At 35.2% G+C, this 27,566-nt stretch overlaps 2 protein-coding genes and 1 long non-coding RNA gene across 5 annotated transcripts in view; 2 read left to right on the forward strand and 1 right to left on the reverse strand.

The window, feature by feature from the left end:
- LOC117122556 (arylsulfatase J-like) overlaps positions 1–1,871 on the forward strand; it is an 8,422-nt gene extending 6,551 nt beyond the window's left edge. Inside the window, exons 6-7 of the mRNA XM_033268161.1 lie at positions 453–613; positions 1,322–1,871. Coding sequence (XP_033124052.1) covers positions 453–613; positions 1,322–1,602 — 442 coding nt within the window. The 3' untranslated portion in view covers positions 1,603–1,871. The remainder of the gene's footprint in view (positions 1–452; positions 614–1,321) is intronic.
- An 8,116-nt stretch (positions 1,872–9,987) lies between these two features.
- The window catches only part of LOC117122558 (arylsulfatase J-like), a 29,138-nt gene continuing 11,559 nt past the window's right edge, over positions 9,988–27,566 (forward strand). For 2 of the 3 annotated variants that reach the window (XM_033268162.1, XM_033268163.1), the window contains exons 1-5: positions 9,988–10,374; positions 10,959–11,145; positions 11,380–11,546; positions 12,099–12,312; positions 12,791–13,043. In XM_033268162.1, coding sequence (XP_033124053.1) covers positions 10,063–10,374; positions 10,959–11,145; positions 11,380–11,546; positions 12,099–12,312; positions 12,791–13,043 — 1,133 coding nt within the window. In that variant the 5' untranslated portion in view covers positions 9,988–10,062. Of the gene's footprint in view, positions 10,375–10,958; positions 11,146–11,379; positions 11,547–12,098; positions 12,313–12,790; positions 13,044–13,851; positions 14,013–14,927; positions 16,123–27,566 lie in introns of those variants that run through there. The other variant, XM_033268164.1, reaches the window with a different exon arrangement.
- LOC117122559 lies at positions 18,607–22,824 on the reverse strand. Its single transcript, XR_004447725.1, has 3 exons — positions 22,679–22,824; positions 19,918–19,987; positions 18,607–18,938 (listed from the first exon to the last, which is right to left on the reverse strand). It is a non-coding gene; the product is annotated as an uncharacterized LOC117122559 (long non-coding RNA).

The raw sequence follows: 27,566 nt of genomic DNA on the forward strand, positions 1-27,566 counted from the left end.
TATATATATAGTTACATGCGAATGAGTATATAATTACATACGATTGAATTGCAACATCCATGTTCCGGTCTGAATTTCACACTATTGAGAAATTATTTACAGAAGTGTATGATTACATTATCATTTTATGTCATTTGAATACTGTTTTATAATTATTATATTCCACGTATATATTTAAAAAGTGTGATATACAGTAAGATATTGTATTTATAAATATTATATATTTATAAAATGATGAAAAAAAAATAAGGTTGAATAAAAGTGGGATATCCCCTACAAAAGAGAGAAAAAAAAACATTGGGTAAGCACTGTATTTATGGAGAGAATATATAATATTGTAAATTATGTTCTGTATTTTCTTAAAACATAAACGTTGTAGATCATATCTAACTTTTGTCACCAGAACCTACAGCACATAACATAGGCCTATTTTGATTTGTTGTTGTTGTTAGGGACGGTACTAATTCTTCCAGAACTGAGCTTTTGCACAACATTGACCCTCTGTGGACTGTACCTGGCGGCCGAAATTGGGTTGTTAAAGACAGTCCCTTCAACGTCAAAATTAATGCTGCACTAAGGCAAGGAGACTGGAAAATTATCACTGGTGACTTTGGTAAGCATCCTTCCAATATCAGCTTTTGCTTAACCTATACATGTTAAAATGTTAATACGTTTTACTACCATTTAGAGATTATTCAGTCAGTCGGATGCACTGTTGGACCGACACTTAAGCTAAACGAAAAGTTACAAATATTTGTATTACAATTAAAATTACCAGAATGACAAGTTTACAGAACAAAAAATACATTATAGGTATACATACTATAACAGTTACTTAGGACATAAGAAAAATTTACGTAACATGCAATAACAGTTACAACGAACATACATTGCAATGTAACGTTTCAACCCAGTTGCCTCACCTGTATCAATCCGATCTTCTTTGAGCTGAGCCCGGCCGCATGGTTTTTTCCCATACAGTCTGAGGCATAAGTTATAGAGGGCCCTTTGTAAGGTCATTAATTTTCACACTGTCTGAACTACCAAGGACTATTTTAGAGATTTTAGCCTACGCCGTAGCTTTCATAAACTATGATGTGTAAAATCATATTATTGGTCTTCCCTACGGCATCATATAAAAAGCGGTGGTACAGACCTGAATTCTGTTCACTAGACAACTCATTACATATAATGTAACACAAGAAAAAAACAAACAAAATCATACATTGCCCAGGACACACTTTAATCCTGAGTAACATATCGTAATAAAACACATTATCGGCCTAAATAATATAACATTTTTGAAACATTATTATTTCAGGACTTTTCGGATGGTATGCACCCCCTGATACTAACATCACGAGCATCCCGGGACATCGAATATCTAAACAAGTGACCTGGTTATTCAATATCAAGGAGGATCCACTAGAAATGAATGACCTCTCTGATGAGCACCCTGATATACTCTTTTCCTTGTTAGGGAAACTTCAAGAATACTATCTTGATTCAGTGCCTGTATTTTATCCAGATCCCCAGCAGGATCAAGCAGACCCTTGTTTAAATGGTAATGACTGTGTCTGGGGACCATGGACACCAATCTAAGCAAACTTAATAAGGTTCTAAATTGTAGCTTCAAACACAATTATGTGTCTTCTCTGTCTCTGTAATGAGCTAACATATTGGAGTTACCATGGTAATGTTTAGTTGTTTAGTTTAGGATCGTAGTTGTTCTTAGTTTGAATATTTTTGATGATTGACTATTTTAACCTTTAATTAGGTTACGTACTTTCGTGTTTTAGAGTCTACATCTGTAAAAGCATACGTCTAAATTACTTATAATGTAGAAAATTAAAGTGACCGATTTCATGAAACTGGACCTCTGTCTTTTATTGGTAATAAGGTGTGCTTTTCCAGTCTCGTTTTTGTAAAATTGTGGAATTATTAATTTCTTAATAGTTTTCTTTAATGAAAAATGTTTTTTTTTACAAAATAATTTATCAACCAAAAACCATGCGCACACAGGGACTGAAGAAGACAGGAAAGCATTAGTACATAATGAATACAAAGGACGAGGATTTTGATTAAATATTACAAAAATGAATGTGATACATAACACTAATGATACAAACACGTCCGTACTCGATGCTTGTTCACAACTGAACTGAAAAAAATGTTAAACCTTAATATAATATTTTAAAGATTACTATTAATTTAACATTAAGTAATATAAATGAAATAGCTAATAATTACATTAATAATAATTAAAAAATAATAATAATAAACAACACTATTTCACATGCTTAGTATTCCGTTATTATAATATAATTTTATATTCAAAACGGCCCGGATTGGTGGACATACTGTAAAAATCAATCGTTGTTTACGTATTTACCCCGGTCACAAACGAAAACAAGTAGTAGCACCATGATTTTCCTGACGGTAAATTCGATGTCTATTATACACCAACAAATATAAACGTTTCCTTCGGATAAACGCCTCCCTTGAATAAACGCCCCCTCAAAGACTAGCATCAACGTAAGTGCCCTGTTTATTCGAATAAATACGGTATTTCAATATTTACCATTTGCCAATAATCTGTTGACAATACATTGTGCAAACATGATATTGCTGTCACCAAGCTAAAAGAATCCCGAATTTTGGCTTTCATCTTCCTGAAATAATTGTTGAGTTATGCAATGACCTCGTGCGCCCAATTTTAGAGCATGGTTACCTGCCTGGCTTTTCTAGGATTGGCGCTATTACATCATTAGAGTATGTCCAACGTAGGATGACAAGATGTCACATATTCTCGGAGACGTGGAATTCTCTGAAATTTTGTTTATTAAAATAGACTTATTTTATTATTGTTTCCGTTGCCGCTAAATGCTTATAAAATCAGTACACTGCCATTTCTCTTACATTTATGCATAGATATAACACAGTGATCGTGTTAAGTTCATCTTTTCAATTATTGTCCGATCGTTATGGGACTCGTTTTCTCTGACCTCAGAGACGAACTTTTAGCATATCTAATTTTCTCGAGAAGCTTAAAATTCATGTGTAATCGTAAGTGAGATCGGAAGGTAGTTTGTTGAAATTTTTTTCTTTTACTTTTTAATGTTGTTTCTTGTATTTTTTTTACGTACATTTATCTATTTATATAATACTGAATATATATATATATATATATATATATATATATATATATTATATTATATTTAATGTTCTAAATTTTACTGTTATACCCTTGTCGGAGAGAAAAAAAAAACAGTTCACAGCAGTTTAGTTTGCTTTGGTTATCCTGCCACCGAAAATGCGAAACAAATGCAATGAAATCTACGAAACCAAGCAGCGCTATTATTACATCAAGATCTATGATTACATTTTAACTGTTTATTTCTGAGCATCTCCTTCGTGACGGCGAATAGTGCGAAAGTCGGGACCTACACCTGGGAACCAAAATAATGTGAGTAATTGATGCGGTTTCAAGTATTTTGCTTCAATAACCATTCTTAACAATATCTAAACAGTAGAATAAGTCTGAAAAACCCCTGAAGGTGTAATAATTCATTTATGGTATTTATTGAACACACAGCAGAGTAAAGTACAACAATACTACGATAAAATGAAAGTCACCTTTGCTATTTGCCCACATACACAATAAAATAAGTAAACACACTAAATTCACTCAAGGACAGTAAACACCCTGGCGCATTCACAGAAAGTTCAGGGGGTATTCAAAGGGCACTTTTTCATTTTACTTAATCTGAAGGAAACCTTAATCTTTTCACAAAAATACGTTCAACAACACGTCTTATTATTGTTATTTTATTGTCAATGTCAAGGATATATCTAGGGATCGTTTAGTTTGTTATCTGTTCTAGGCCTATAGGTTTATCGTCAGTGACAGAGATATTTTATTTTTGTATGGGAGTGTAGGGAAATAACTTTAATGTTAAAACTGGGGGAAATGAAGGTGTAAAAAAGGCAGTTACGCCCCTTTTCCCAAAGTTTCTAAATTTTCAAAAAAGCTGTATCTCATTCACTGTCTTAGAAAAATCAGTTAAATACAACATTTGTTCACCTCCGGAGCCTGACTTTAATACCTTGTTTAGCGTACTTATTTGTTTTAAGATCGTCCAGAGGAGTGCGAAAAACCCCAGTGTTTTCTTATTTAGCAAAATGACTTTGCCAAAAGCATCCAAGCGGAGGAGTAAATAAATTCATGAATGTTAAGAGTAGTAATGAGATTGATAAATGCTTTAAATTTATATAATTAAGGAATTAATATATATATAATATATATATATAATATATATATATATAATATATATATATATAATATATATATATTCTTATTTTTGGAGATTTTATGGGAGCGGACGGCGTAATAAAAATAGATTAATAATGTTATCCTTTTTCTTCTGATATTTCCATTTTTCGTGGTGGAGGGTGCTAACTGGCCAAAATTTTATTTTTATTTTAAATCACCATTGCCTTTTAAAGTTATATACTATTTTTCTGTATTTGATTTGCAATTTTCTGTAAAATTTCTCCGTTTTTAAAGTTTTTAAATAATATATTCGATAATCAAATGATAGTATGATTGATGTTGACAAATTTAGGATATCTATGTAATACTAAGTACGGTACTGTAATTACAAATATTTTTGATAATTTTATTTACTGTAAAATAATAATTAGGCATTATTTACCGCCACACACCGCATGCCTACTCCAAAATCGCAGATTATGAGACCACACCCATCTGAGCTCCACCTTGGTTGGGGCCGAGGTGGAAAACTTTAAGATACGGCATCACTAGATGCCCTGAAATCGCACTCTTATACTTTAAATATGCTTTTCAACGGGTCACAATCTATCTACAGTATCACTAATTGGGACATGCGATGTTGGCATGTTCGACTATTGGTTCCTTTTGTTGAAAATGATATTACGCTGAGTATTATTTTCATTCGGCTGGTTCAGAAAATAGACTTGTTGACAACGGAACTTAAGTTAAACCAGAGTGCCTTAAAATGCGTTAATTTGCAATAAGTTATTTCAACGTGACTAAAATATACATGGCGGATACAATTTATATTTCATAAAATAATAATCTTTCTTTTTCTTTTCTTTACTCTATCTTTTATTTTGTCGATACAAGGGTGGGGGCGGGCGCAAAGTGCACCCTTCCCCTAAATCCGCCCCTGATGATTAAACCATGTACTTCAAACAATAAGAAAGTAAAACTTACATGTCAACAAGTGTCGTCTACACAAAAAGTGTACTGTACCTTATTAAAAGTGTAAGTCTACTCAACGAGTGTCGTCAATGGAGATGTGTGGACACATATTGGATACGGTAGTTACTGTAGTCTCTGTGAGCATGGTGGCCTGAGAGCACATACCGGCTGATCTTGATAGACAGTAATCAATTGCACAAAAGTTTTCATGCTAGTGCGTCTGCACGTAAACGTCGTAGCTAACCATTGCGCGACAAGATGTACACACACACACAATCAATCAATCAATCAATCAATCAATCAATCAATCAATCAATCAATCTTTCTTTTGGAATTGAGTATCCGTATAACAATTATATAAAACAAAAATTAGTAGAAAGATATACTGCAGATATGATAGCTACAAGAGCATTTTTTCTTTTAATACAATTTTTTTTGATAGGCCTATACAGTAAGGGGTGAGGGCGCGTCGCATGCGCCCCCTAAATCCGCCCCTGTATGCATTAACGCAACGTGTTTATATCAACAAGATTTGTTCTTGTTGGTCATTCACTGGCGTTAAAATTTCTGTCGATGAATGTCGGTAAATGACGTGTCCGCCACGAACGTTCGTTTGGCCAACAGTCTGTGGGCGAAACGTCACACAAAATGCAGGAGAAATTTTCAGACCAAGTGAAGTTGCTATTCTTTTTTAAAGTTGTATCTATCAGCCTCGCCTTTGCAACGGCGAAAGGTGCAAACGTTAAAATCCACCCCTGGGACCCAAATTGATGTGAGTACTTAATACTATTGACTTAAAGGTTTTTGCTTCAGCGTAGAACTATATTAGGCCTAATAATCCATGAAGTTATAATTAATAATTTATGGTATAATTTATTGAACACAAAAAACAGTGAAGTACAAAAATATTGTCATAACGGTAAGCTTAACCTTGGCTAAATTTCTCACAATTTACATGCAATAACATAAATAAACACAATTCAATGCATTCAAGAAAATCCCCACCTCCATTCTTTTAAATGGGGCATTCAGCGGGCGTTTTTTCATTTTGCTCACTCTGGAGAAAACACTGATCTTTTCACAAAATTTGTTGAACGTCGTTGTGATCTGTGTTGTCAAGCAGGCCCAGGCACCAAGGAAATATTTTGATCCACAGTACTTTAGTAACCTTAGTGTTCGATTTATACGTTTCTCATTCGATATATATATAATATCGATGATAAACATGATGGTATGATTCATGTTAAGGATAACAGATGCAAATTCTGAGTCTTTGTGGCTGCCACTTATACTTAAAAATCGGGGGTTTTGCGACTTGGAAAAGTATCATTTAATTAAAACTAATAAAAAAGTAAAACAGTGGTGCCGCCAGGATTTGGATTTGTTTGTTAACGGAGGAGCGTAATATGTCTGCTTTAGCCTTGAGTTACATAGGCCTATTCTTTAATTTAAACATAGTTATTGTGGTTTTTCTGCAATTCGACATTTCCTACGTGAACTTGTGAACCGTTGTCGATTAAGATGGAGAGAGCGTCTATAGTAGATAGAAATGAACATCATTGCACCAGTCTATAGCTAGTAGTACTGGGCTGCCAATTAATAAACTATAATAACATTGAAATTAAAACACTTGTCGGGGCGTATGTCCCTGTTGAGGTCACTTGAGTTATAATGTGTACCATACCTCTTCTGCCAATTCAATTGTTATCCTTTCAATCTGTAATTTTAGTGTAATGGGTATGTTGAACAGGGTTAAACAACCGAAAACGAAGAGAAATAGTAAAATACAGTTGATTTCATTAATAGTTTCGATTCTTTCTTTTAAGTCCTTCCAAATCTCAAGTGACATACAAAGTTTAGATGCATCAATTATAATCTATTATAAGTTAAACATTCCATAAAAAACTATTAAAATTTATTTATGATTGGATCAAATACTTAACAGAATCAATGGAAAGCATTTTTGAAATTTAAGATGAATAGAGTACATAATTGACCAACTGATTATTTCAACCAAAATTGTATAAAAGAAAGTGTTTCTTGTAGACCACGGACTTTACAGCGAAGATGACAGCGACGAATGTTAAAAAGTGTTTGATAATACATCTGTTGGTGAAACTAATAATGACATCTCTCACACTTACGTTGTTTTTACCTACGAGTTTCAAGGAGTTAAACGAGTTGGTGAAAGCGGTTTGGCGCAGCGGGAACGGTTTGATTTCCCAACATCGAAGTCGGGGTTTCAATCCCTCGCTGTGCATTTCACTTGTGTCTTTGAGCAAGGTACGGTACCTTATCTGCCTTGTTTTTTTCTCTACCCAAAAGCATAAATGGGTACCTGGTGGGGTTGCCTGCTTCTGCGCTGATTACCAGCAGCAACACTTAAATCATGTGGGCCCAATGATCAGGGAAATGAACTGCGCTTTATAACTGCGCATTATAAATGCCTATACCATTACCAGTTAGCAACTTGGTAAGTTCTAAAAGAGCTCGTAACGCAACTCGTAGAGTACCCGTAGTTAGCCTGTTGAAAGCAGCTCTAAATTTCCCATTGTCACCTGGCCTTTTGCCAACGGCCTTCTGCCACCCGTCCTTTTGCCACCCGACTCTTTGCCACTCTAGGCCCGTTGCCAACCTAGGTATGTTACCAGCCATGCCCATTGCCATCCGGCATTTTGCCACCCGAGTTTTTGCCACCCGAACTGTTGGTACCCGGCCCTTTCCCACCCGTTGCCATCCAATATTACCATTTAATAGAATGAGGATTGAAGAAATCACTAGTATTCACAATAATTTTATTTCATTTCATTCTGGCTCATTCAAAGTCTGGTTTGTTTGTCAGTAAAACACTGAATCTCATCACAATTACAATATAATAATGCCTACATTCAGAATTTCAAAATAATTTTTTCACGCTCGCAGATTGCTCTTCTTTAACGTTCACATTTTTCTATACAGCATAATAATAAGTGGGATTTGTAAAGCCCATAATTCAAACGTCTCTATGCAATGAGTGATTTGCAAATAAAGTTAAGAATTAAAGTTAATTTAAAAGATGAGTCGTAAGCCGATTCTTAAAGATATCAAGAGACTATATATTTTATAGCATTACCGCTAGACGGGATGGTTTTCAGTTCAAAATTTCAAATTCAATTTCTGTTTTATTTCCACACAAGTTACATTGAACGTGAATGTACATCAATATAAGGTTTCATTTAAGTACAGTTTAGTGGAGGGTTGGGGAGGGGGTGAGTTAGATAAGCCAATTAAGGGTTTCAGATCGACCCACCCCTAACACTGTCTCTTATACACATCTAGATGTGTATAAGAGACAGACTAACACTTTACTAACAGTGGCGTAACGCCTGTGTCTTTTTCTGGGGGCCAGTCTCAGTCTGGTCTCCAGTCAGAGGGGCATCGGGAACTCCTCTTACTAAATACTGAGCTCAGCACTACTACAACACCTTGACAATGTGGTAATTTTTCTATAATTTTTTTAAAAAGTAAGAGCGGCCCGGGGCTAATGAAATGCATACATCAAGGCACTGTATCATATCAATCTAAAAAAAATCTGGAATGAATTACCTACAAGTATCACCCACTCACCGTCAATTTGTTCTTTCAAAAAGAGTTACAAATCTCACTTCTTCCCCTTAAATTGATTATTGGTTTTATTTAATTTCCGTAATAAAGTTTGTTTGCCTTTGAAAAGCCGCACCCTCTTACTTGAGGTGGCGCCGCCAACTTAGCAGTGCACGGTAGAGGAGCCACAGGCTTATCCTCGGTGGAAGCGAAAGGGGGAAGGAAAAGGTAACGGGAATGATTTGGTGGATCATCTTTGTCTGACTCTGGGTGTTTTGTGTGGGTGTGTGTGTGTGTTTTCCCCCAGGACCACAATGAAAAAGATTTTTTTTAAAAATTGATTGTGTAATCCAGGTTAAAGATAAATAAATAAAATATCGAACATGAAAACAAACAATAATTACATCTGTGTCGTTCACTTTAAGAAAAGTAGTAAAATATCATTGATGGTTCTCTCCAGTCATACGGTGTGGCTATCGGCATTGCGGTAGTGCCGTTTTCGCACTGCAGCAGTGAGAAAAAGCTGCTGTTTTCTATTGTTTTTGAGTAGTGTAATAATAATAATTAATAACGATAAAGACTAAACGAACATAGATTGTTTTTTTATTCTTGATTTCGACAACAATACCTATTAACTTAAAATTTAGGTTGCATTTGCTTTGGGAAAATCCATTTCCAACCAAAGAAGATAATAACATTGGAAATGATTATGATATTCATCATGATCATCATGATCATGATCATGATCATCAACATCATCATGATCATGATCATCATCACCATCACCATTATCACCATTATCATCATCATCATCATCTGCATTGTCATCGCCATCTATAGCATGATTTTTTTTATTCTAATAGCAGTATTTTTGTAGTAATATCACCTTTACTAATTAAAGAATATAAATATACCATAGACATAAGCAGGTTTTTCATTTTAGTTGAAAATATTTCGTTACTTATATTGCTGCTTGATTTGTTAGGTTTGGGGTTTTCTTCATGCTAATTAATTCATAAATATTTTAAAGCAACAACTTGTTGCGTTCTAAATTATAATTATTATGAATGGTTGACAATGATTCGCCCTTTCTGCTAAGTATCCCTCCGCGATCAGGCCGTCTTTCTGCGAGGATTATTTAAACGGAATTGATTGTTAGAAGTGGTCACTTTCCTTGCGACTGCCGGTGACGTGATACTATCAAAGGGCGTGGAGCTGAACTTTGTCCAGTAAAGATGGAATCACGAAAAGTATTCGTACTGTTTATCATTATTTTTAGCCTTCACCTTACCAATGCTAATGGAAAGTTCAAAAAGTATAATAAGATGTTTAAAAAGTTTGAGGCCAAATCTGCTAAAAGCAGTCAACCCAACATTCTTTTTATCCTGTCAGATGATCATGGTTACAGAGACGTCGGCTATCATGGATCTTTGTTCGATACTCCAGTACTTGATGAAATGGCCGCTAAAGGGGTCAAGTTGGAGAATTACTACGTTCAACCAATCTGCTCACCAACTAGATCCCAGCTACTGACCGGTCGATACCAGGTAAGTAACAGTTCACAATTTGTAATATAATACAAATCCGCAACACAGAGCAATGACTATTGTGAAAAGTGATTAGAAGAGAGACACTTCAATTAGTAAACCTTCAATCGCTGATTCGTCAAATCCTAATAGGCCTGTTATTTTTGTTTGACTTTTTTGTGACCGCTGTGTAATCTAACTGTGCATTCAAAAGTAAAAAGAATAACGCTTTATAAATAATTACAGAACTTAAATAAAACAAAAGTGACTCCAAATACTGAAAGTGATGCATTGTTAACTCAACTTTTCGGCTTTATTATGTCATCATCAGCTATAACATATTTACAAATAGAGAATGTCAACAATGTTTCAGTATACAAATATATTTAATGAAAGAACCATAGGATAAAAGCAGCAACTGTAATCGGTCCAGGAACACACAGGGTGTAGTCGAAATAAATAATACAAATATAATTTACTACCTTATACTAATTATTAAGCTTTAAGAATTAATTATTAAAAAAATGTTTTAAAGATTTATTATTATTATCATTATTATTATTATCAATGGCATTTGTATTTTCACTTTTATATCCATCATTCAGATACATACAGGACTGCAACATGCTGTTCTTCAACCAACGGCACCAGCTTGCCTACCCACTGATGAGATCACATTAGCTCAGAAGATGAAAGAAGCTGGTTACGCAACACATATGATTGGTAAATGGCATATGGGATTTTATGAAGAGGCGTGTCTTCCCAACAACAGAGGATTCGATACCTACTTAGGTATGTACAGTATTAAAACTATGTACAAAGTCATCAATCAATGAATCAATCAATCAGTTCAATCAATCGGTCAGTTTATTGATAGACGGAACACCCAATCGATTGTACGACTGATTGATTAATACTGAGTAACATAGTACCCGATTGATTGTTTTATCAATCAATCAATCAATCAATCGATAAGTCATGTAAAATGATACAATACAAATAAAGTTTAAATACTTTATTATTCAGGTCTACTACTGGGTGGAGGCTATCATTTTACCCATTCTTTCCCGACACCTCAGTACTACGACTTCCATAAGGACTGCTCAGCTGCAAAGGAGTATAATGGCACTTACTCTACTTACGCAATGACTGATAGAGCAATCGACATCATAAACAACCAAGATGGAGACAAAGTAAGTTTACGGTATCCAGCGAAAATATTACGTAACACTGAGTTACACATATATTATTCTAATACTCTTAAATTCTCCAATGTTCATCTTTCCACAATATTTCATCATACAAAACATAATACAGAGTTGGTATAATATAAATTATTGAAAACGTTACCCATTGGAAAAATGGATAATGAAGCTATAACGTCCTAAACGATAATTATTAATATAATACAATACTAAAATAGACAGAGAATTTCTAGCACATAATATGACATACAGTATTTATTGATTTTTTTTTATCAAGTATTCATATCTACAGTAATGTTCTATCGTTTATGAGATTAAACTTTATTCAGTTTGTACAATCACCTATGTCTTCTGTTATTGGACATTTAGAAAATCTGCTTGGTGGTGAGTTTGCTGCTGTTGATTATGCCGAACTTCATAGTTGGCATTTCAAAGCTGTAGCAACTCGCATTACTCGATTTTGTGAGTTGTCCAATTTTTAAGCAATTATATGGGAAAACAGAATTATTAAGAATAATTATTCCGGATAATATTTACTAGCCTTTCTTCATGTACTTGGCCTACCAAGCACCTCACGCTCCTCTTGAAGTACCTGAGCAATACAAGGACCCCTACCGTAGTACATTCAAAGACGATGACAACAGACTTACCTACGCTGGTATGGTATCATGTCTGGATGAGGGTGTTGGGAATGTGACAGCTGCATTGAAAGCCAAGGGATTATATGACAACACTGTCATAATCTTCTCTAGTGGTGTGTATTTTTTAGTAATACATTATTATACATGACAGGAAGTTTCTTCAGTATAATACTAAGAGTATTGAGTTATCCTTTTATGTACATTGAACAATTTTGTTTATATAGAACCAATACGCTTTCAGGGCCAAAATAATTAAATTAGACAAGCTCTACAAACATTATGAAAACAAAAAAGAAGACCAAGCGTCATCTTGTTTTGATTTTATATTGCTCTGCTTATGTATCGAGCACTGTTGTCTAGATGATCTGCTTCCAACCTACCCTGCACAGTATATATATATATATATATATATATATATATTATATATATATGTATATATAATATATATTTAAGTCAAGCTTAGACCATTTTAATATCTTCGAAATTTCTCTTATAGTTAATAACACCGCTTTAAATCTACTTGACCGCATTGACGATTGATTAATTGAGAAATAAAGATTCAAGATTGATTGATTAACCTTTATTCATTAGATAATGGTGGTAGTATACAAGACGGTGGTAACAATTGGCCATTGCGTGGATGTAAGTTGTCCATGTTCGAGGGTGGTATGCGAGCTATCGGATTCGTTCATAGTCCTCTCCTTTCTGACAATGTCAAGGGAACTGTGAGCAATGAGCTGTATCACGTAAGTGATTGGTTTCCGACATTCGTCGAAGGTATCGCTGGATGGAACACAGACGGAACTAAACCACTAGATGGCTTCAACCAATGGGAATCTATAAGGTATGAGCAATTGCAATGTTTCTGTTTGATTAGGTTGCAGTGAAGCTATAAGTTGAAGGTGAAACACTCCATCATGAATTAGACTAATATCATACGGTGGTAAAGAGTTTTTGTTTAAAAACACTGTAAAATTCGAAGCCAATTATGTCGAAGCCAATTATTAAGGCCAACTCAGACAGCGTCGGCCGACGCAGCCCGACCCGATTTATCGTCGGGGACAGTCTTAAGCCGTCGTGAGAAATATTAAACATGTTTAATATTCTACGACGTGACTGCCCCCAACGCACACCATCGCGTCTGCGTTTAACTCACACAGACCCGACGCGACAACAAATCGCGTCGGGCTGCGTCGTTACGACGCTGTCTGAGTTGGCCTTTAGGCCTATGATATGCGAATATATGACCATGATGATATCAACACTGTAGTAAATAGCGTAGCATAGCTTCACAGGGGTGGCGCCAGAATTTGCCCGACGGTGGTGGGGGGGGGGGAGGTCCTCGACGAGGGGTCAGATTGTGGGCGTGGTGGTCGAGCTTCGATTAAAAGGTTCCGAAAGTGGTCCAGGTGGCGAAGCCCCCGGAAATTATGACAATTTAGGGGTTTCAAAGGCTTGTTTAATCGATTTGTCTACTAATATGTAGAAAATAATGTCTGGGAGAAAAAAAAATGTTTTCTCCCCGACGAATTGTGCTTTTTCTCCCCGACGCCACCCCTGTAGCATCGAATTAGGCGCTACCATTGATTTTTAAATTGAAAATTTTTAAATCTTCGTTACGCCATTGAATATATTCTGGTTTGTTTGATTAGGGACGGAACTCCTTCTTCCCGAATTGAGCTCTTGCACAACATTGACCCTTTATGGGTTGTACCTGGCGGCCGAGATTGTGTTCGTGAATTGAGTCCTTTCAACATTAGCATTAATGCTGCGTTAAGGCATGGGGACTGGAAAATTGTCACTGGTGACAATGGTAAGTGTTTTACTTTCAATGTCACACTTTAGTCTTCATCTTTACCTTCCATATAATAACGCGTTAATGATGCTTTGATACAAATAAATACGCACTGAGTTTCCTTTTAGCCTTAAGGTCTGATGCGCTGTGAAGACATTCTTCTCTTTCTTCATTGATTTGCATCTGCTTGTTACACGTTTGACAGTATTTATATTAGTTTGATTTAGTTAGTTGTAAGATTTAAAAAGGGCCTGGGTGGCAAAATCCCTGGAGATTACCCCTCGGCGTGTAACGGGGTAGCAAAACAGAAAAAAAAATGAATTTAACAGGTTTTTTTATTGACAGTATTGGATAATATTTTTCTTTTTTTTCTTTGTAAAAAAATAAGTAAATATAGGATATAAAATATATGCTTGCGGCTGTTTTATTGACAGTATAAATAAAAAAATAAATTCAGCAATGATATCAGTCATTTTAATTGTATTATATTGTTGAGACATTTTTCAGAACAGTTCTTTTCAGAACTACGTGGTGTACCGCAAGCATTTATTATAAATTTACTTCGCCATGCAAACTCTCAAACAAATATATTATACAGATGAGGAAAACTACTGCACATGTATTTTCAAAATAGCGTATAATATTAGATAAAAACTATTATACTCAGATGTTTTAGGATCAACATATTTATAATTGTTCTATATATATATATTTTTTTAATTGTAAACAACTTGTAAGTGGCAGTTTTGTTCGCTGTTGGTTTTTAAAATAGAAATTATATAGGCAAATTAATCTAAACTATAAACGAAAACATAAAAGATACGGTAAGTATAAATTACAACGTATTCAGAACACATCAAATATTGAGAAACATTATTATCTTAACAAGACACATTATAGATAGATAACACTTCTTAAACATTCACATTTCAGGGAAAACAGGATGGTATGCACCCCCTGATACTGGCATCTGTACGATCAGTGGACCAACAACTGATCAAATCACCTGGTTATTCAATATTAAGGAGGATCCACTAGAAAAGAATGACCTCTCTGATGAGCGCCCTGATATTCTCTTTTTCTTGTTAGAGAAACTTCAAAAATACTATCTTGATTCAGTACCTGTATTTTATCCAGATACTCAGGTGGCACAAGCTGACCCTTGTACGAACGGAAATGATTGTGTCTGGGGACCATGGACTCCAATCTAAGCACGCAATACTTACATAAAATTGATCGTTTTGAACGCAATGTTTGTGCGATTAATTAACACATTCTATTTTACAAAATGCTTTTCATTGTTACTTTTGGTGAAGGTTAGTTTTGTTGATGATGTAGTAGTCCGTATTTGATTTTTTTTAGTTAATTGTACTTTTAGGATAGGCTTTGAGTTACAGACGCACTTTTGCTATTCAGAGTATGCCGCTGTTTTAAAAGCCTAGTCCAAAAGAGATTATTAACATGCATGTCATTATTATCATCATTGTACATTAGACAATTAAAGTGACTGTTGTCATTACGCAAAAAGTTCAATTATCTTTAATTTTTACTGGTAGATGAAATATAAACTAAAACTAAAATATTGAATAATACATTTGCATGTGAAATCAATTATTAATAGATTTGACGATCGTGTGCGGCGTACACCAAGGCAGATTAGCCTACGTTACAGTAGTAATGCATCAGTATGATTAAGACTGAAAGAGATAATTGAAGTAAGATCTTATATTCTAGTATATTTTTTGGTAAGATAAATATGACACCATGAAGGAGTCGAAACGTCGATCTTTTCTTTTTAGCGTTATTTTTATGTTAAATAAGATAAATATGCTTCATTAAATGATTAGTATACATAAATCAATAAATAAGTCATAAAATGATTAATATACACAATAAATGTCATAAAGACGAGTTTAACAATGTATCAAAATGAATCAAAGTATAAAATATGTTACATAGAATACAATTACAAAGGCATACAGTATATAATCTAAATTCAGATTTTGAATACTGAAGGAAATATCATGATGGTGGTGTTGGACTTACAATGATGATTGCAACCACTACCCGCTACCATGTCTATTTCTATATATTATGTATAAAAACAGTATAATCAGGGAAGACTAGACGTCACCAAACAGTTTCTGGTTTGTTTGTCTGTATGAAGGAAGGACAGCACTGAAGTTTGTTGACGATTATGGCAGTATTGCCATCGTCTCTATGACGACAGATGGGTCCAGGATTTGGATGACGTGTCTTCAGATTTGAGAAAGCATAATAGTTATAGATACATGCCGAATAATACGGGTAATAACTTACAGAACAGGAAAATGTCTTCTTCTGACGCTGATCGACTTCAGAATATCTGGTTATATACCCACAATTCAATTCAATTCAATATAAATTTATTGCAAAACAGATATGAGTTTTGAAATGTACAATAAGATAAGAAGACACATAAAAGAACGTCAATAATAAAAAACAGTAAAATCTTAGAAAAGCGACATTCTCACAAGGGAGAAAAATAAAAAATAAAAATCGCATAGTTAAAATTACATTACAAATTACACATACATACATATATATACACACAAAAATGTCACCGACATTTCTTTGCATATTTCTCCTGAAGACGATTGAAGCAATCTATTCGAAACTTCGAGATATACTTAACACATCAGTTCCAAGAGAAGTACAGGTATTTACGTAAGGTATCGAACCCTGGCGTGCAAGAGGCAGGAACCATACCAAAGCCAAACGATATTATTATACTATGACACTTTTATATACTCAATACTCAATAGATTTATTTTGTCATATATACATGTACAATACACATACAATGAAATTTGGTCTGGTTCCCTAACAAAAAAACAAACATAAAATACGGAAATTCAAACTACTGAAGTGATTTGTTGAATGCCCTAATGGCGGAGGAATAGAAACTACGTAGAGATCTATCCCTCCCGGTCATTAGTGATAAAATTCATTATCACATCACCATTATATAGTCAAAATGTAGGCCAACAAATTTCTAATGTTTACCAGCCATTTTCGGCAATAGGAGATGTAATTACTATGCGTGATGCATCATAAAAAGTGAAACTTAAAAACATTGTCCTTAATGTATACTTACAGGCCTACCTACTTCAAAGACGTGAGTCCACCTTAGTTGGGGATGATTTGGGAAAATAGTACCTCTCGATTGCTGGAAATAACACTCATATTATAATTCTTCTTCATCGATGTAATTCTGTTATCATTAGCAGCGCCAGGATTTCCCTGACGGTGGTGGTGGGGGTTGTGCTGATGTCCCCGACGAGAAAATAAGTAACTTTCGAAAGTGGTCCAGGTGGCGTAGCTTCCCAAAAATAAAACAGTCACAATTTAGGGGTTTCAAAGGTATATTTAATCGTTTTTAGAATCTATTAATATGTAAAAAATACATAAGCCTATAATTTTATAATTTTCTTTTCTTCCTAACGAATTGTGGTTTACTTCCCCAACGGGGAGCCCCTCCCCCTCCCCGTAGCGCCGCCAATGCCTACTTCATGTGCCGAAAACCAATCCTATTACTATTATTAACTATCATTATTAAACGCTTTTTCTCATACTTATATTATAATAATGGTACGCGCACTCGAGTCGTATTATACGTACAGGTAATTCAAATGTTTGTGGGCAGAGATACCGGTTGTACAATGCTATTTCTTTAAAACCTGGGTCATTTAGGCAGTCCAAATCAACAATTTTCAGGCATCTTTTTGACTTACGAAATTACATTGCGGAGGGAAAATGAGGGAACCACCCCCTCCTAAAAATATGTGGTGTGCGCCCATGTGGTAGGGTCGTCCCCTTCCATTTGAGATTTTTTTTTGAATTAGTAGACTGCTAGACGCGCTTAGATGACATCTGAAAAGTAGTTAGGCTTAAAATAGAAAGTGTATGCTTTACCAGGGTAACCTACTAAGTAACATGTATACATGAGAAGCCCACACACAAGCCGAAGGGTGTGGCTAGCCTCTCTATTCACCCTCAAGATCCGCCACTGCACACTCGCCCCATCCATTGAGGGAGGCCTTATATATATTGCACAAAATAAACATAATTAGCAAAGACAATTAAAAAACATGAAACCAAACACAATTAAAAGAGTAAACGTCATAATTTAAAATGCATAGAAGACAAATTATAATTAATTTATGGGCCAATATCCTGTGATCCATCATGTTTTTAAAAAACAATGATTTCACATTATTTATTCACGCCCTGCTTTGAACAAACACTCAACCCCCCACCCCACCACTAAAAAACGGTTATTAGGAATAAACGCCTCGGGGCGTTTAATTTTTCTTCGAATCATTTTGAACATTGAATTAATTATCAATGTTTTACCCTAGTGGAAATAAATTAACTGCTAATTAGGGATTTATAATCCATGCAAAAACATTAATCATAGTAGACTACATTTACCAGTAAACGCGGCTCCTCAAAAACCATCTGAACAACAACGCCTGTTGGTGCATATAAAAACAAAGGTATGATTAGCAATCAAATTATAACAAATCAATGCATTTAGCGTATGGTGAAATGATGGAGAAGATGACGGAGCTATGTGTGGCACATTTTTATAATAATAGGCCTAGTTCACAAGTTGTGGTTATGGTAATCCTCAAAAGTAAAGAATAACCCCATAATCTTTTAATATTCAATTCATTTATTATTTATTTATTAATCTATCATATTAAGTCTAAGAACAATAACGTCAATTATTACCAAACGTGATTAAACATGCAGGTGGGTACGATTCGGCTATTCTAATTCAACCCTCCTCTTCGTCTGTCACCCACTCCTATTCCTGTTGGTTTCGAGGTTGGCGAGGCCTCGTCGCGACTCCTATTAGACTCAGCCATGGATGATCGGGATCGGACCGGATTGAAGTCACTTTTTGATTTAAAGAAATGGTTTGATTAGTATTACTCGATGAGAAGGTCATATAAACATCATAATTTATATTAAAATATTGTCATTGTCACTTTTACGGATTTGTAGCGTGTTTTAAGGTGCCTCGCACTTTTAGTACAATACTGCAGCTATACTTCGTCGTCCTGCCCCGCATGAATTGAAGTTGAAGTGGTCACCAGGGAAGATGGCTTCCATGAATCACATGCCTCGCAGTTTGTCAATAGTCTGTTGGAAGTACTTCATTGCTACATTCTACTAATAAAAATTTAAAAAATCCCCCTGTTCATGAAACAGCGCTATGTATAAGTGCTGTAAACTAACCTACACATATAATTTATCACACGTTAATGAGTTGTCTGTTGCACAGGGATGCCGCCAGGATTTTTCCGATGAGGGGCTGGTGTCCCCGACTTGGAAAGGGGTGGCCGATGTTCCCGACGAGAGAAAAGTGAGCGTGTTCAAGTGTCGCTCAAAATCTCTCGAAAGTGTTCCAGGGTCAAAGCCCCAACAAATTAGGGGTTTCAAATGCTTATTTAATCGATTTTAGAGTCTACTAATATGTAGAAAATACATATACATTTTTTTTCCTCCCCGACGAATTGCCGTTTATCTCCCCGACGGGGGTCCCGGCCACCCACCCCCTGGTGCCACCTCTGTGTTGCAACGAAAAAATACTAGACAAAGAATAAAATATGCACTAATCTAGTACCCAATTAAATCATTATCATTGATCCCATCGTTCTAAACTAGATCAGTCGCTAAAGAGCATACCTCCCTCCAGCAATTATGAATATAGAATATGAAAAAATGTTGACTTTCACCTTTGGCATTTTACCCTTTTATATTGATTCATTCAATAGTATGTCAGCAGAAAGTCTTAGGTGGACTGACAGTTGGCAAAAAGTTTTTCCATCGCAACGCACTTGCGAATTAATTTGGGGAGAAAATCTGCAATTACCTTTTAAATTTTGTTTATCCATTATCCAACCCTTGCCACGGCCACCAATTTAAACGTCTGAACCACGTACCTGGGAATCAAAACGATGTGTATAATTGATGTTTTGACAAGTGGTTTGCTTCACTAATCATTTGAAACAGCAGAACAATATTAGGTCTAATAAACCATGAAGTTATAAATATTCGTTGATGGCATAAGACAAGTACAAAAATATTGTCATTTATCTATAACCTTGGTTAAATCATTGTTCACTATGTAAGGTAAAGGTAAAGGTAGGAGAATAACCCATAACTTGCAGCGTCATTGTGCTGAATTGCGTATGGGTGTGGTCCGTGACTACCTAGCTGCCGTAAAGGCGCTACTTGGTAGATACATGTTCACATCATTCCACAACGACAGGGGCTGAAATGAACCATAATATCGGGGTAAACCCCTACTCTTCCGAAAGATGCAATGGGTTCTTTAAAGTGCACACGAGCCAGATGTATACACTGGACCTCCATTTTAAGTCCTTATCCGAGAAGACTTGTTTCTACCAACAGAACCATGGGCGAGGAGCGGCTGGAACTAGCGCTGATGTTAAGGCTGTAGCTAGCGGCGCCCCTGTCTTACCGTTTGGCCACTCGACTCGCCTCAATTTACATGCTATAACATAAATAAACACATCTGAATGCATTCAAGAAAAACCCCACCTCTTATTCTAGTAAAGTGAGGCATTATGGAGGCACTGATTAATTTTGCTCACTTTTGAGAAAACGTTAATTCTTTTCTCTTTGTATTTTGTGTGGTCACTACTACGAAATATTTGTTTTTGGATCTTCATCATCTTAATCGTAGGATGAATGCACTCTTATGACTTATATGTTATACTACACTTTCGAGGTCTGAGTGGGAACTTTTCTCATTCGCCCTATGTTTATAGTATATAGATAATGATATCCATAGACAAATGATTCTGATAATCACAATGTAATAAAATATTGGGGGATTCCCTTAATCATTAATCTCTAACCTTGGTTAAATTGCTCACTATTTACATGCAATAAAATATTATTATATGGAATAGATAATAATATCGATGGACAAATGATTCTGACTATCACAACATACTAAAATACTGGGGGTTTTGCGACTTAAATTAATCAAATGAACAGCAAAAACAGTAGTTCTGCCAGAATGTTCGATGTTATATACAGTAGTTAACATCTTTTAGATTTTAGTTTTTAGTAGTATAGTTAATGTGGCTTTCTGAAATTCGTTGTATAATGGCCAAAGACTGTGAAGCGTACGTCAGGGATAATGCCTTGTTTATTGGACCACAGTACTCTTTAAAGTAAAACTTTGTCATAGGAGGAGTGAGGTAGGGAATGTCCACGTTGAGGATACTGACTTTATAAAGTGTATCACTTTAATCCATTTTTTGTTGTTCGATCGACCATTTTTAAAATTTAAGTGTTGGTTCGAAACATGCAGATAGATTAGCTAACTACTTTAGGACTGGTTTAGCTGGACATGAAACTTGTCTGCCATTACTACCTTGCTATATATTTCTTAATGCGTGGTTTTCAATAATGAAGTATTTCAGTACCAATAATTTGCCAACTTATTTGCTGAAAAGAAGTCGATTTACACTACTACGTCTTCGTAGAACATAATGTATACTCCTTCACTAAATTAACATTTAAGAACACATGTTACTTCACCCATCCACTGGACCATTATTTACTATTAATCACTAAACACAAATACAAATAGGCCTAACTGCAGAATTATTTTATAATTTTCATTAGGCTATCATATTCGGTTTTAGCAGACTACCTGAATAACTAAACAAACAAACAGACACATTGTATTAATATTTAAAAAAAAATTTAAAATTAATTGTAAGTGTTGTCAACGTATTTTATTGGTAATGCCCTAAAACTTACAAGTGTAAATTTCGGTAGCTATAAGCGTGTTATCTATTGTATAACATGTTCTATTTCGTTTATGCTATGGTTGCTTATAGTTTGTTGGTTTTATTTATTATGTTAAGTGCTTTATGAAATATTGCAAAAGCATCTAAACATATTTTTGTATAATAATTCAAATACCTATTGTTGCATAAATTGTTGTTATTACAAGTGATTGACAATGCTACACTATTTCTGACTGAATACCCCTACACCCGCGAATAAGGCCGCCATTCTGAAGTGTTGTTATTACGAATGATTGACAATGATACAATATTTCTGAGTGAATATCCCTCCGCGAATAAGGCCGCCTTTCTGGGAAGATCCTTTAAACGTATTGCAGTTGTTAGAAATGATCAATTTTCTCGAGATTGCAGGTGACGTATAACTGGATTTAGTCCTGTAAAGATGGCATTACGAATACTAGTTGTACTGTCCCTCATTGTTTTTAGTCTCCAACTTATTGACGCTAAAGAAATGAAATTTAAGAAGTTTCAGAAGTTTTTAAAGAAGTCTCAGAAGTTAAAGGAAAAAAGTGTTACAGGCAGTAAACCTAACATTCTGTTTATCCTGTCAGATGATCATGGCTACAGAGACATCGGCTATCATGGATCGTTGTTCAATACTACAGTGCTTGATCAAATGGCCGCTGGAGGGGTTAAGTTAGAGAACTACTACGTCCAACCAATCTGTACACCGACTAGATCCCAGCTACTTACCGGTCGATACCAGGTAAGAAACCCAGCAGTATTGATCAGGTCAATAAAATTGTATGGATATTCTTAGGCATACACTTACCTTCTACTCACCTTTTATGTATTATACCTATTTGCATGTATTGTAGTTTGGTTGATGTTTTTGAGTCACGGCAGTTCTAGAGGTTGAACAGAGATTATTACTCTAGCTGGTGGGTTTGATTTATTTGATTTACTTGCATCTCAAAAAACAGACAAACAGTTACTGCAATTGAAATATTAAAAAAACAGTAAAAAAGTAAATCTAAAAATGGACATCAAAAATTCAAGAGAAAGCTTAAACCGGCAGAAACAACGTGAGATGCACTAATATCCCATGAAAGTCCCGTTGTAGGTTATTTCCCGGAAAATGAGGTCCTATAGAGGGAAATAGACAACAAAAAGGAACAAGAGGACAAAACAAGCGAGCAGGTAACAATCAAAGAAAACAAAATCAGTTTACAGAAGAAGCTATTTACTTTGCAGTGCTATATTCCTAAAATGTTCCTTGACTTTAATCTTAAAGATAGCTAATGTCTGACAATTTATTTAAAAAAAAAATATTATAGGTTCCATTTCTTTATTGCAGTATATGTGAATGTATTACGAGCAACTGATTTAAATGTTGGCACCATACAATTTAGACCACTTGCCCTAGTACTATAATTATGACAGTCAGTGATACGATCAAATTTTGACTTGAGATAAGGTGGGCAGAAATCACGAAATATTCTATAAGCATGACAAACATGTAACAATTCTCCCCTATCAGAGACATTGATCATTCCCCCTCGGAAAATTGTGATTGTCCAAAGTGAGCCTGCGATTTTAAATTCTGTATAAAACGGACTGTTTTATTTAGAGTTAATTTGGAGTTTTTTTTGGTTAAAGTTTTGGCTGGCACTGGAAAAACAAGATGAAGCAGAATAGTCGAATAATGGTTGAATAAAAGCAAATGTATGAATTCTACGGCAATGTTAATTAAAAAAAAGGGAGATTGGCGAAAGAGAAATTTTAAGGGATAGCCTTTTGGCCACAGAGCTGGAAATAGTGTCACCGGACAGATTCCGATCGATCTCAATACCTAGATACAGATTTATATGCCTTGATGGTATGCCCAGAGTACTCAATCTTATAATTGTCAACGTTTTTTAGTCTACGTTTTTCGTCGATTGTGACCTTGAACCTGACCCTTCAAAATGTAATCACCTCCAGATCTGTGGTCAAGGAACATTGTGTCCAAGTTTAACGAGTTTCCGATAAAAACTACGGACTGTTGGCTGTTCACGGACACACACCCACACAGACAGATAGCTAAACAAACAAACAAACAAACAAACAAACAAACAAACAGGGGCGAAAACATTATCTCCTCCAACTTCGTTGGCGGAGGTAATGAGTGATTGGTACCCTTAGTACACATGTTCTATCCTTTAAAAAAAACCTAGGATGTATTTGATCCAACTCTACCTCATTAGAAGGATTATTTTTTTTTTTATTTCTGCCTCTATTGTATCTTGGTTAACTTCATTAAGACTATGGTAGTCATCTGAGAAGACGGTGCTGTCACAAAATCTGATTTTTAGATTTTCCTCATAATAATTCATCATAAAATACTAACGCAACATAACATTATTATTAACATAACATAATATAAGGCCAACAAAGTTATTTTGTTGTCTTAAATTGAAAAGATCGGGATAGTCGGTCAAAGTGTTTTAACCTCGAACGGTAGTCTACCCTAGACTATCTAATTCTAGGCCTTGGTACGTCGTTCAAACGGTGGCGACCAAGCAATAAAAAATGTTATACTTTCAGATCCATACAGGATTGCAACATGCTGTTCTTCAACCAACGGCACCAGCTTGCCTACCTACTGACGAGATCACAATAGCTCAGAAGATGAAAGAAGCTGGGTACTCAACACATCTGATTGGTAAATGGCATCTGGGTTTATATAATGACTCATGTCTACCCACCAACAGGGGATTCGATACCTACTTAGGTATGTATTAATATCAATCAATCAATCAATCAATCAACTAATTGATTAACTGATTGATTGGCTAATACCGATAGATTGATTTATTGATTGGATAATCATCTAAAATCGACACAATGTAAAGTTTAATTATTATTTAGGTCTGTAACTGGGCGGAGGCTATCATTTACCCATTCTTTTCCGAAACGATAAATCAACTTGTCAGTTTAGTGATAGACGGAATGTCCAATCGATTAAATAATTGGTTGATTGAGTAATACTGAGTAATATAGTAGTTGATTGATTGATTTATCAATCAATCAATCATCTAAAATGATACATTGCAAATAAAGTTTAAAATTTTTATTATTCAGGTCTACTACTGGGTGGAGGCTATCATTTTACCCATTCTTTCCCGACACCTCGGTACTACGACTTTCATGAGAACCTCTTAGCTGCAAAGGAGTATAACGGCACTTACTCTACTTACGCAATTACTGATAGAGCAATCGATATCATAAACAACCAAGATCGAGACAAAGTAAGTTAAAACATTAGATTAAATTCAATATGGTATTCCAGTCAAAAATATCAGGTAACATATACACCGATCCAATTACTGTCAATATTTTTCAAATTTATTTATTTATTTATTGACACTTCCCCTTTAGAACGGTGGCACACACAATTCTTGTGGTGCGGTCTAACAACAATAACAACTAGATACAAAAGTAACAACCTATAAAAAAACAAATCATACAAAGAAAAGCAAATTAACCAGGAATGCAAAAAAAAAAAAAAGGAAAGTCAAATGCAGACACCTTGGGTGGATTCCGGTGGGGATTCTCACGCTTCGTCTGCTAGGAAAATGTAAATATTGGAATTGTACGTACTTGGGTGGGGTGAGTGTGGAGAATGCATGGATAATGAAAGCTATAACCCCCAAAAGATACAGATTTATTAAATTATTGATATGATGCTCGACATAGAGATTTCTAGTACACAATAATTTCAATTCCCATCGCTGCTCTGCTTGTTTTATGGCTCATGTGCACGTTAAAGAATGCAGTAGTACTACAGAAGAGTACTTCGGAAAAGAGTAGGGGATTGCCTCCCAATCTACTGGCCCAGTCACCACCAGAAGGACCCCGCAAGAAATGAGTCTTCTTCAGAGTTTCGTGGGTTATCCTTGGTGTTTACACCGAATCAATCCAATCTAATACAATCCAATAGTTCATTTATTATGAGTAAGTTTTATGTTTACATAGTCGCATGACCATGCGTTTATATTAGATCTTTTATGAGTACTAAACATCAATGTTCGTTAGATGGATTGATTTATTCGGTGTAAACAACAAGTTTAACCCAGACGAAAGTCTGAAGAAAGCTATTTTCAGCGGGGGTCCTTCTGGTTGTGATTGGGCAGTATTGGGCAGCTCTACGAACACATAAGATTGCAGTTTATCCTGTTTCCATTTAATAACGGGTGGAATAGTAAAATTAATGCAAAAGTGAAGAAGATATTTAAAAATACAAATAATTAATAATTACTTTTAAAATTATATTGAATATATACATTACCGAAAGGTCCACTGATTAATCTCAGATTAGATAGTATATACTCCCAAGTATCGAAATGCACGCCATCGTGTCGGGATTCAATATTTCCTGATGATGACATAATTAATGTCGAAATATTGAATCCCGACACGATGGCGTGCATTTCGATATTAGGAGTATGTATTATACTATCTTATATACATTACCAATAGGACGAAAATCTGGTTGAAGTTTATGGGTCCTTTCATAAAGTTAGGCCTAAATAGCATTAATAAATAATTAAAAGATTCTCAAAGAATTTCATCTGGTTTCACAAATATAGTATACAAATATCTGTTTTGTTGAACCGATTAGTTGCTTACTTTAGCAACGTTTTCAGCAACTACTTCGGTCACTTTCTTCAGGCTAATGAAATCTTGATTGAATTGGGTCGTTCACGCTTCAGTGAGTAAGTGCGCCATCACGAGTTTAAGCCGGCTCTGTTTGAATAATAATCCAACAGAACATAAGTAAGCGTAATCAAAACATTGTACGACAGATGCCAGGCAATTATCTCGACAGAAAATGGAAAATAACAAAAAATTTCTCTCACTAAAGATGCCCTAAATATACGTGGATACCCAGACTGGTGCTTTGAAAGAGAGAAAAACAAGAGGGGTCAGAAAGAAAACAACAAGCAACATCTGTCTACACAAGAGAAACAAAAAAGCATGACCAGTGTTGGGCTCCCATATCCCAGGAACAACAGAACGTCTGAGAAGATCTTTCAAAAGCCACAATGTTAACACATTCATAAAACCAGAAAACAAGCTCAGAGAAAACATAGTACACCCTAAAGACAGAATCCAACAAGAACAATTTCAGCTAGGCCTAGCCTAGTCCTAACACTGACGATTCGATGGATCGGGTTAACATATTATGCCGATACGGCTATTCTTTCGCAATGCCATAGTGCAGGGTGTCCCGAAAGCTCAGACCACGAAAGCTAAGACCTAAGACCACGAGATATCAGACCCACTCAAAATATCAGACTACCCCGCAAATTAAGACCCTAAATTAAGTATGCCAGGATTTCCAGACAATAATACCTTTATTCGAAAGCTAAGATCAATAATAGAACTGACTAATCATGAAATAAACACCAGTAAGTATTATCGATACCAGCCATGGAGTTATAATTATTTTGATAATATTATAACTCCATGTTACCAGCTAGGCCCCTATTTGCGACGTTTACTGGAGAAAACAAATACAGTACAAACAAACCGTTGTCTACTCCACGGAACCGCAGTTTCTAATGCACATCGTGCGAATATCTGATACTGTATTATGATTCTCGATCGTTCTCGATAATAATAATATTAATAATAATAATAGTATTATTATTAATAATAATAATAAATAATAATAATAATGATAATG

Source organism: Anneissia japonica, unplaced genomic scaffold (genome assembly GCF_011630105.1).
Source record: "Anneissia japonica isolate Jap-2015-1 unplaced genomic scaffold, ASM1163010v1 scaffold1889_len2455224_cov183, whole genome shotgun sequence".
Classification (NCBI taxonomy): domain Eukaryota; kingdom Metazoa; phylum Echinodermata; class Crinoidea; order Comatulida; family Comatulidae; genus Anneissia; species Anneissia japonica.